At 39.3% G+C, this 12,284-nt stretch overlaps 1 protein-coding gene across 46 annotated transcripts in view; it reads left to right on the top strand.

Moving 5' to 3' along the window:
• DOCK9 (dedicator of cytokinesis 9) overlaps nt 1-12,284 on the top strand; it is a 269,635-nt gene that overhangs the window by 237,352 nt on the left and 19,999 nt on the right. For all 46 annotated transcript variants that reach the window (XM_070239990.1, XM_070239982.1, XM_070239964.1 and 43 more), the window contains one exon: nt 1,082-1,188. In XM_070239990.1, coding sequence (XP_070096091.1) covers nt 1,082-1,188 — 107 coding nt within the window. The remainder of the gene's footprint in view (nt 1-1,081; nt 1,189-12,284) is intronic.

The following is a 12,284-nucleotide window of genomic DNA, read 5'->3' as shown; positions in this document are numbered from 1 at the left end:
GTAGCAGGGGCACTAGACAACCCGTGAATGGCTTAGAAACCTTGACCAATACGCAGCAGAAAAACCTCTGACTTTAGGGTCTGCTCTTTCAATACTTGATTTCAAAATACTCTGTGTTCCTTTTTCCTGAAATGTGGGAGGTCTCAATTCGAGTTTTGACTTCTGTTTTGTTTTATTTTAACCACCAATCTCAATATTAGAATAACAAGGCATTTCAAGTCCTTCTTCAGTTCATCATTTTTGCCCAACTAATATTGTCCAGTTGACAAAACTTTTCCCAGTGACTCCAAGATGAATAAAGGCCCCAAATGGGCCATTATTGCTTAAGGATAGCCTCTCCCAGGTATTTATCCCAGCTCCAACCTTATACCATTCCACCTTAGAGAGCTGAGTGTCTAGGCCCCTGAAGTATTCATGCTGTGTGTGCCCCGCTCTTCAGTTGTGGGGAGGAAAGAAGGCCCCTCCTTACCCGCCAGGCAGCTAATGTGGAACCAGCTACGGCAGCCTCTCAGCTCACGGCTGTAGCTATTGAGTTCCATCTTGGTTTTGTAGACTTCATGAAAGAGAAGAGCAAGTTCTAATCTGAGTTCTGGGTTACCCCCAGCCAGAGCGGGTAAGATGACAGCTTGAAGGAAACAGTTATTTTTGAGTCATATATTTCTCTTTGATTGGCTTTGGCTTCTTTATTTTTCTTGGTATCTGACACCATGGGACATCTTACCAAATCAAATGATTATTTAGTTGTTATTCTTTTACTATTAATTTGACTCAATACCTATTTCAGTTTGTTTACAGTTTATTTAATGACTGCATACATTTTAATAAAAGTGGGTGAAAAATAAAAAGAGATGAGAAAAAGGAACAAATTGCAGCAGACGAAGATTAAATATGAGGAAGCAAATGAAGAAAAGCACACAGTGGCCCCCAGGCTCCCCATGGGAATGCTGGCCTGAGACCTAAGAGATTTCAAAATTGGTTATTTGATTTAACACAAAAACATACAGGGCAGGAAGGACCATCAAAGTTCATCCACTTGCAGGTTGATAACTCTGACTCTCTCCCATGCTCTCTCGATTCCTAGGCATGTTTAGACAAGGATGCACAGCCTTCAGGGTCATCACCCCCAACATAGATGAGGAGGCCTCCATGATGGAAGATGTCGGAATGCAGGATGTTCATTTCAATGAGGTACGTGCTAGCACAGGCGTGGGTTTTCAGTACTTGAGTATCTCAGAACCTGCTGTTTGCCCTGCCGGTGCGTTGAACGAAGGCTTTTCTCTCTGCAGCTGCTGTTGACACCCTTCACTCTAACTAAAATAATTCTCTAGACAACTGCAACAGAACAGTGAAAGCTTCTGCCATTCTCCCTTTCCAGGAATTCCTCCTTTTCTCTGGAAAGAGAGTTTGAGGAGCTAGTTAGCTGTGAAGTGAGGCTGAAAGCTCGAACACTGTGGTAAAAGGTTCAGTATTTTGATAATAACTTTCTTATTCTTTCCAGCAACTTATTTCTCCAGTTCATGGGTTTTATTGCTCTTTTAAATCAGTGTCTCCAACACTGGACATCTCCCCAGTGTCTCCAAACACTAAAAGCCATGAGATGCCAGACTGGGCTGTGGGGCATAGTGGCTCTGTTCAGGGTCCCAGGTCCTGTCTCCACTTCAGTGCCGCAGCCCAGGTTCTGCCTACCGTGAGTGAATAGGACCACCCTGTCCCACCCCTAATAGAGACCAAAAAGGTTGACATTAGGTCATTGTAGCAATTTCTCCAAGTTTCTCACCAAAACAGGAACACCTTGCAGCCACTTATCTGTACCTAGAGAGTTTTGAAATAAAGCTAGGAATTTGAACAACTGCCAGTTTCCTTCTTGCATTCCCTGAATTTCCTCTTCTGTGAATATCTGCCAGAAGGGTTTTTCATATGTGTCTGCCTCCCCTCAACTCAGGGCAGAATGAAGCAGTCAAGGGAAAGCTTTTTAATCCTGCCTATCTTTTAAGGAAAAATAAAAGTTGTATGTTTCTTCATGTGGAGAGAACAAACAGAGAAAGGAGTAACTACCTCTGCCTTTGTTATACTTGTTTTTGTGACGTGGAGTCCTACAATTAACATTATGGCTTTTAACCATGTTCTTGCCAGGAAGTAGAGCCCAGAACAAACATCCTCCATAACATCAACCAGTCCATAAATCAGTGGTTCTCAAAGTGTGGTCCTGGGACCCTTGGGTCCCTGAGACCCATCCAGGAAGTCTTCAAGGTCCTTATTCTTCCAACTGAATGTTTGTGAGGCTGGATTTTCTCTTTTTTTTTTTTTTGAGGAAGACTAACCCTGAGCTAACATCTGCCAATCCTTCACTTTTTGCTGAGGAAGACTGGCCCTGAGTTAACATCCGTGCCCATCTTCCTCTACTTTATATGTGGGATGCCTACCACAGCATGGCTTGCCAAGCAGTGCCATGTCCGCACCCAGGATTCGAACCAGCAAACCCCAGGCTGCTGAAGCGGAACGTGCACACTTAACCGCTGTGCCACTGGGCCAGCCCCTGGATTTTCTTTGTATACATCAACCGAAACAACATATCAAACAGATTAAATGCAGAAGCAAATATGAGAATCTAAGTTTCTCCTACAAAGTCAGACATTAAAGAGAGTTGCTAAAACATAAAACAATGCCACTCTTCTCCCTAATTTTTTTAAAAATATTATTCTTTCATTAAAAATGTTTTCTTTAACACATAATAGGTTTGTTATTGTTGTTTTAATTAAATTAATAAATAAATCTTTTTACTTGTCAGTTTCTATTTCTAATATTATAAATACTGAGAGACAATACCCATATAAATGAAAGTTCTCAGTAGCTTTTAAGGATTCTCAATAATTTTTATGATATATAAAGGGATCTTAAGCCTAAAAAGTTTAAGAACCACTATCATAAATTGTCTAGTCTCAAATGACCTTCTAAATTAAAAACTAAACATGAGAAAGGAGGATAATAGTGAGTGTTTCGTAGTTAAATATTCAAATAATTTTAACCACAATAGGTAAAGTTTTCTAAGTCTCCTGAAAAAAAAATGGTAAGTTGGTTATTATGTGGCATTAACAGTTCAGCTGTCTCTCCACCTTGAAGTGCCTGGACAGATGGTAATTTTTTATTTTTTACTGTGGAGTCTGAGACCTGTCACTGAGTTAACAAGGTCCACATGCTCTTGGCTTTGAACTGCTCAGTTCAAGGCAAGTTTTGACTGCGTTTTTCCCTGAGAAGGGACTTGAATGGATTGTCTTCTTGCAGAAACCACCCTTGTCTTTTGTGCCAAATTAGACCTCTAGAGTGCAACATTTTGTTTAGAATTCCATAAGGAAAACGATGCCAAGAACAATTAACTATTTGAAAGTAAACAGTTCTCAGTAACCTGTCCCGCAGGGATAATAAAATGAAGCTCAAGTTTGCTCATCTGATTAAGTAATAGGCTGGAATAATCACTACAACTGAGGGAATCAGCCTATGGAATCAAGTGCAGACTTGGTTGGGAAGATTTGTGAATGGTACTTGCTCTGAGTAATAGCTAAACATGTGACAGGGATAACCTTATCAGTTATTTTCAGAACTGGATTTTCCACCCTGTCCTTGAAGCATAAAGTTGGTAAATCTTTAACAAGGTCCATGGTACATGATAATCTATGATGATTAGGATGTGACACAGTGCAGTTATAAAGTCCTGAGCAAGCCCTGCACATCAAGATTGAAACCAGCCGGGAAAGGAAAAAATAACGATGTTCAAAAAGCCAGGAAAACAGAAATTGCTATGCACATTTTTTGCTTTGGGTATCAGGATGTTTCAAGAAAAAGAGGAATTTGAAAATCTCTGCCAGAGAAGGTCTTTTGGGAAAAGCTGACAGGTATAGGTGTATAACACACAGCTTAATAAAAGTCATTGCCCTTTTAATCTGTATTATTAGATATATTTAAATGCCTCAGATGCTCTCCTAACATGATTTTAGAGGAGCTACCTAAAAATACACAATTCTCCCAGCAGCAGGCCTCAGGTGAGTCTTTATTGACAGCATTCATCTTCGCTGCCTGATCTAAGGAACAGACCCCCTCCCAGCTGCCTTTGATTAGATAAAGAGGAACATCCCATTCCTGTTTGCAATTTTGTTTCACAAGTTACAGCCTGTGCAGACTGAAGAATTCTGAGTCCCCTATGGTGTCAGAATTCCACATAACCCATGTAGTTTTGAGATCCCTCCCTCATTATTCCAGTCAGGGTCCTGGAAGGAAATAGGTAGCACAGTAGGGAAACTGAAGAAAGTCTGATAAAGGGTCTATTTTGAAAAGTTTGGACAGGGTTTAGGGAAACCAACAAGGAATATTGCAATACTCTTGAGGTTAGCAACAGCTAGGTTGCCACCCTTCAACCTGTGGGCTAAGGGAGGGGTGAGAGAGAAACTACACAGAGGGACCACCTGACAGGACTCATGGGTTTAGGGGAGGGCTCAATCCTGGCACCCTGGCAGGGAGAGAGCAAGAGCAGCCACCCCACCCTCACTCTCCTCCAGCCTTCCAGTCTCCTGCTGGGCCTTCCATTGACTGAACTCAGCTAGGAGCCAGAGGATAGAGAGCCTGGCAGCCCTGGTGCATCAGCCTCCCAAAGCACGAAGCAAGGGAGGACGGGGCCAACAGGAACTCTTGGAGGGGGAAATGGAAAAGTACAGCCCATCCTCATTATTAGCCCACTTGCCAAAATTTCTTTGTAACCCCAAAGTCAGTATTCACTGAGGCCATTTTGTGGTCTTTGGGGGACATGTACAGAGTGTCAAAAAATTTGAGCCCACACGTTCCCAACTGAGGTTGAACAAGGTAATACTCTGCCTTCTTGTTTCCACTCTGATGCTGTAAACAGGTGTCCTTTTCATGGTCTATTTAATGCCATGTTTTTCATGTTTTTGTGCTTTTTTTGGTGATTTTGCTGTTTAAAACAGCCCCCAAGTGTCGTGCTGAAGTGCTGTCTAGCGTTCCTGAGTGCAAGAATGTGGTGATATGCCTCATGGAGAAAATACGTGTGTCAGATAAGCTTCCTTCAGGCGTGAGTTCTAGTGCTTTGGGGTGTGAGTTCGATGTTAATAAATCAACAATATATACTAAATTAGGTGCCTTTAAACAGAAGCATACATAAAACAAGGTTATGTACTGATCAGTTGTTGAAAATTTTGCAACCAGAGGCTGTCAGGAATGTAACCCTGTATTTCCCCAGGAGCGGTGGTTGAGTGTTCACTAATTCAGTGTTTGAGGTGACTTTATAGAACGTAACTACCTTGAATAATGAGAATCCACTGTATCTAGCAAACTCAACTATTGTCTCACAGAGCAACAACTATCACCATTGGGTGTGGAAAACATTGTGATGTTAACCAGGCACTTCTCTGGCTTACATTAGCCAAATTGTTTCTTTTCAGAAACAACTGCCAGTAACAAACATAGAATGTTTACATCCATAGAACATCCCAAGAGGTAGAGATATTAACAGGATTCCTCTGTTTACAACTCATCCAAACTTGGCGATTGCCTGTAACGCTGTGGAGCCGTCTAACCATCCACTTCCCCTTGACTGAGAGTGCTCTTAAAACAGTAAGAGTCACATAGCATATCCTCACTATTATAGTGCTTCTCCAAAACAGTAGCAGTAGTGAGTAGTGAACTTGGCCGGTGGAACTTGTCTAACTGTTCTACCCTTGCCTCATACCGGGACGTTGTGCCCTGCTCCATTTTACAGATGTTCACAGAGCTTCCTTGTGCTGATGAAACAAGGGTGAACAAAATGTGGTCTCTGCCCTAGTACATTATACATACTGCCTTTGATGCTTTCTTCCCATTGAGGAGAAATCCTAAACCCCAGTTCCTTAGAATCTGAACTGGAAGTTGTCTGACTTCTTTGTGACCTGCAAATTTCTATATTAACGTATGTTGACTCATTCCATAAACTAGCTGTGTGCCATATGTTAGCTTGGGGATATTTTCACCTAGTACAGTAGTCCTCAAACTTGAGTGTACTTGGAAAGTACTTAGATTCCTGTTACAAATACAGATTCCTGTTCTTCCCTCACGTCCCAGATTTGGTTGGGTGAGTGTGGTGCCTGGGAATCTATATTTTAACAAGCATCCCAGGTGATTATTCTGATCCAAGGGGTCCTCAACTGTATCTTGAGAAACAATAAGACAGTGGAAATGTAAATTATGCCGTGAGGTACACCATTGCCCAAGCCAGATCACACGTTTACAGTTATTCCCAAATGGTACATAATAGAGACAACATCTAGCTTTGTAGGAAAGGTTAAATTGAATTAATCAATCCTAAAATGCAGCAAATGGCATTTAAAGGAAAAATAATACGCTGGGCAAACAGGCTCATACAGGTATTTTCATGCACATACATACACACATATGCACACATACACAGCATTAGTGTGCTGTTTCCACAGACAGGTGCTCAGTGCCCTCAATTGCGTCACTGTGGCACACTTAAAAATGGCACTGGCTAATTACGTTTTAAACAGCTTCCTCAATGACTTAGGACTTAGTGCACTAGATCTTTTTAAGACTAGTCTAGTATTATAAAATGTGTACTTTGCAGATGCATAAAGTTCATTGAGGGCTTTTTCCTAACCAGTAATTACCTACGGTTCTTTTTGTGTATCGACAATTTAGAAAAAATATCTTAGCATTTAAATTTTAAGCAAGGTGGTAAAACGATCAGGCTTTCGGCATGATCGCCTTTCAAGGTCATCACTATGTGACCATTGTCTGGATTAGTCCTGGTTTCCAGGTGATTGCTGAGAATTCGAAGCAAATTATACATGGAATTTCTGCTGAGAATATTATTCATATATGCCCCAATGTTTAGTTACTATGATGTCTTAGTTTTTATGACTGTAATTTTATGGTGACATACGGTCTCTCAAACTTAACTATCTATGTTTACTGGTTATTTCTATTTAAAGAATTGTTACTTGATGCACCAGCTATAAATGTCTAGGTATAGAGTTGACATTAGCTGCAATAGTTTACCTTACCAAATTAAGCTTTGGTGTTCAGTAACCCATACTTAACTTTTATGAGAGAAGGACTTACCTTTTTTTATTAGAGCCATTTTTAGTTTGTCATTGGGTAGAATCTACATGCACTCTGCTTTTTATAGTATATAAAACCATTTCTTTACAGTAATAAGTGATATTCAGACTGATAAACTACAGATCCTGAATGCCTCCTGAATCAGAAGAAAAGATAAAATAATGTCCAGTAGCATATAATAGTTGATGCTGTGTGTTATTTCCTTGATTACCATCAAATTGTGATACTTATTTCATAATTATTTACTAAACTCTATTCACTTTATCAAACATCCCCATTTTCCAACCATCCTGGGGAGTTTCCCTGGTTGAAGTCTATTTTTTTGTACCAAGTATGACAGATTTTTCCATAATGAACTCAGTTGTCTATAGTATTGATATGTTACTTGAGTTCAGGTTTCGTTGTTATTAAACTTTCCATGTGTTTCTAGTTTGACTAAACTAGATTAAAAATGGTATTCAAATCTTAGTCTCTCAGTTAGGAGCATTTGGCCCAGGTGATTACCCATAGCTTCTATTTGATATATATTTATTAAGTGACTAAATCTAGGGCCATTTAAATTATACCTGAAAGGCTGCTATGCACAGATACCTTATGTGGATAGACAGAACATCATTTTAAAATCAAGTAACATCTTCCTTACATAATACTTCATTGTTGTGTACTTGATTTACGTCTAGATGCATTTTCATATCTTATAAAATTATCTGCATTTAATTATTAGTTTATTTTTGACATAGAAAACTTTGTGTGCCAATTCAGTCTATGTTTAATCCTTCTCTCCTCTCCAGTCTCCTCTCTTGCCACTCTCTAATTCAGATTTTATACTCCACCCCCTCAAAGTAAATTCCTCACACACCATGCTGCCATCACTCCCATGTCTTTGTCCATGCTGTGCCCTCTCCTCCTTCCTATTCCCACTCCCACCTTTCACCTTCCCCTGACTAAGTCCTGATCATTTTTAAGGCTCGGTCAGTCAGCACTTTCTGCAACCTTCCATGCAGGTTGGAGGTTTCCTTTCCTTCATCACTGGATGGAGGCCGCTCCTCTCTGCGTCCCTGATTCCCTGCGCATGTATCAGTGCACTTACGACCATCTTTTGTAATCTCTCCCCACACTAGACTGAGCTGTATGAGAGCTGGAAGGGCTTTATTCACTTGATCCTTGGCCTCCCCGGTACTTGCCCAGAGGCACACCGACTGCTGTTAAATAAGCTACAACTCCTGCTGCTCTCAATTCGGAGTGTCTACCCTTGTGATGTGGAGTTTGGACACATATTTGAAACCACTGTTTTCTTCTGTCCTCAGCATCTTAACACATACATCACATCTTTTTCAGCTGGCAGTCATGAGTCTCTAGTTCATCCATTCTAGCTGCTCTGAAGGATAACAGTGTGTGTCTTTGAGGACCCCTTCCTCAAAGCAAATTTCACTTACGTCGTATGGCCTAATAAACTATCTAAAACCGACCCTCCACGTTTGGTAAAAATCTATCAAGCCATTTTTATAAATTACCGAAACTTCTTTATATAGATTTTTTTTTATAAACCCAGTGTTAAGCACAGTGCCTTGCACATTGCAGATGCTTGGTAGAATGTTTGAACAAATGAATAAAAGAATCAGCTAATGATGTGGTAGTGACTGTGTATAGTTAAACTTTTATAACTCTTTGAGACGAATTTTCCGTTTCCTATGAGCTTGCATTGAATTGACTCCAGATTATTATTGTGCTGTAACTGCTGTGGCATGGAATTAAAAATCTTTGGATCTCTTCGATCTTATTCACAATAGACAGAGTGTCATCATTGTGTATTTCCATCTACAATATGGGCCATTCCATGCTAGTGGAACCAGTCATAGTTTTTTATAAAAAATTTACGTTTCTCTTAGAACGAATCCCAGTAGTGAGAAAAGAAGGGGCCAGATGAGTAGTTAACCTAAGAACAATTTTTTTTTTTTGAGGAAGATTAGCCCTGAGCTAACTGCTGCCAATCCTCCTCTTTTTGCTGAGGAAGACTGGCCCTGAGCTAACATCCATTCCCATCTTCCTCCACTTTATATGTGGGATGCCTACCACAGCATGGCTTGCCATGCGGTGCCACATCTGCACCCAGGATCCGAACCGGCGAACCCCGGGCCGCCGAAGTGGAACTTACGCACTTAACCGCTGCGCCACTGGACCAGCCCCTGAGAACAATATTTGAATGGGCAAAGTTTCATGCCTTTTGACTGTTTCATTATCAGAGGAATGCCTTGGTTGTACAATATTCTCATCCCTGGTGGGAAATTGGGTCTTCTCAGAATTTTTCTATCTCCGTTATAGTCCCATAGCCCCACTGAGAATGAAGATATTCAATAAATACCCAGTGGCAGTGTCTTTGACCTAAGATACGCAAGAAATGCAAGGCTTTGATACAAGGACTCTTAATCAACTCATTTCCCTACAGCTAAGGGCAGCTATTAGCATTATTGTTATTACTAAGAAAAATGCAGACTGATTCATTCATCCAAGAAATTCTTGACTACCAAATATGTATGTGGCACTGTGGGATGTTACATAGCCCAGTAGAAGTAAGATATCATTTTTTAAAAATTAATACAAAATAGGAAGTGATGATTCAAATAAGAGAGGTTTGTTTAACTGGCCTGTAAATTACCATACAGTATTTACAGTTTTCAGAGCATTCTGATGGGTAAAATTTTATTTGATATTCACAACCACCAAATTAGGCTAGACTTTACTACATTCCTCAGTTTTACAAATACAGGAAAGTAAGTATATTGACACTGACATTGTACAAGTTCTATTTGTATGCTTTTCATTTATCTAGCTTTTTATAATCAGAGGAGTGTGAGAAGAATCATAAAAGTTTGCTCTGCTTAGCCTGGATAGAATCCCCATTGTATTTGAGACAAAACTGAGAGAGGCGTACATCTTCGTAATATAAATGCACAAGGAAAAGAGATGGTGTTAGAACCTTGTCTGATTTCTTCTTTGTCTCTAGCTGTTAGGGTAGTTACTACATATATCTGGCTTTAATGTTTGCCCTTAATGAGACCTGCATAAAAGTATGAGACAACTGGTATGTACCTCTTGATAAGCACCGGTACAGAGTTCAGTCCCACAGATGACAGTTTTATGATTTGTGTGTTGTAAATATGACATAGGAGTTAAATATTTTGTTTTAAAGATGGTTTTTTTAAGTCGGTTAGGTAGTATTTTCTGGTAAATTGATTCACAGCTGTTTTAAAACTGTTTTGTTTCCTTCAGATCTATAAACTGTAGGCATTAGCCTATAATGAAACATTAGGCCAGTAAAGAAAAACACCGGTCATACCTTTCATTTACATTTTTGAAGAGGATACAAACATGTCGAAAGGCAACTATAAAAGCCTTTAAAAAATATTAGCAAATTGGGGGCCAGCCCTGTGGTCGAGTGGTTAAGTTCGTGCGCTCTGCTTTGGCAGCCCAGGGTTTCACTGGTTTGGATCCTGGACACGGACATGGCACTGCTCGTCAGGCCATGCTGAGGTGGCATCCCACATGCCACAACTAGAAAGACTCACAACTAAAGTATACAACTATGAACTGGGGGGATTTGGGGAGAAAAAGCAGAAAAGAAAAAGAAAGATTGGCAACAGTTGTTAGCTCAGGTGCCAATGTTTTAAAAAAAAATTAGCAAATTGAATCTAGCAATATATTAAAAAAAGGAAATAGAGCATGACCACGTACATGGGAATGTACTGTTGGTTCAACTTTGGAAAACCAATCAATATAACTCGCCATATTAACAGAATAAATAAGAAAAACCATATGACCATCTCCATAGATGCAGAAAAACCATTTGAAAAAATTCAAATCCATGTATAATAAAAAAGTAGAAGTAGAAAGGAATTTCCTCAACCTGAAAAAGATTATCTACAAAAAACCTACTGCTAACATCATACTTAATAGAGAAAGACTGAATGCGTTCCCCCTAAATTAGGAATAAGACAAGAATATCTGCTTTCACCACTCCTATTCAACATTGTTCTGGAGGTTCTAGCTAGTGCAGTAAGGCAAGAAAAAGAAATAAAACTGTCTATATTCACATAAGATACAGTTTTCTTTGATGACAGAGAAAATCCCAAAGAAGTTACAAAAGAAGCTACTAAAACTAATAAATGAGTTTAGCAAGATCACACAATATACAAAAATCAAACAACCTTCTTCATATTTAGAGGTTTCTATACCATGGTTTCACTATATTGTTAATGATTATTTTGTATAATTTCTACAAACAAATAGGCTGGATGACTTTCAATCTTATTCAAACAAAGCGCTTTCCTTGAAAAAGATAAACTATCAAAATAAAAAAAATGCTATTTATAATAGCATCGAAAAAAACATGAAAACTTAGGTATAGATATGTATGCTAAAAACTATAAAACACTGATGAAAGAAATCAATGAAGACCTAAGTAACTGGAGAAGACTCAATATTGTTAAGATGTCAATTCTGCCTAAATTAATTTAGACATTCAAAGCAGTCCCAATCAAACTGCCACCTTGAGATTTATTAGAAATTGACAAACTGACTCTAAAGTTTATGTGGAAAAGCAAAGGAACTGGACTAGCCGAAACAATTTTGAAAAAGTTGGAAGAGTCATGCTATCTGATTTCAAGATTACTATAAAGCACTGGTTCTCAACTGGGGAAAATGTTGCCCCCTCCAGGAGACATCGTCTGGAGACAGTTTTTATTATCACAGTTATTGGGAGAGGGATAGTTGCTACTTTGATGCTGGCATCAAGTAGGTTGCTGCTCACCATTGTTTAATGCTCAGGAAAGCCCCTAGAACAAAGAGTTATCTGGTCCAAAATAGCACTGGTGTCACTGTGGAGAAACCCTCTATAAAACTACATTAGTAATCAAGACAGTGTAGTTTTGGCACAACAATAGACACATATATCAGTAGAACAAAATAGAGAAGCTGAAAATAGACCCACACACATATGGTCAATTGATTTTTGACGAAAGTTCAAAGGCAGCTCAATGAGGAAGTCTTTCATCAAATGGTGTTAAAACAATTGGACATACATATGGAATACTTTGGCCCACACTTTACACTATATTAAAAAATAACTCAATGGATTATGGACTTAAATGTAAAATGTAAAACTATAA

This window comes from Equus caballus, chromosome 17 (assembly GCF_041296265.1).
Source record: "Equus caballus isolate H_3958 breed thoroughbred chromosome 17, TB-T2T, whole genome shotgun sequence".
NCBI lineage: Eukaryota > Metazoa > Chordata > Mammalia > Perissodactyla > Equidae > Equus > Equus caballus.
The sequence above is the reverse complement of the archived record's forward strand: the minus strand, read 5'-3'. Positions and strand labels throughout refer to the sequence as shown.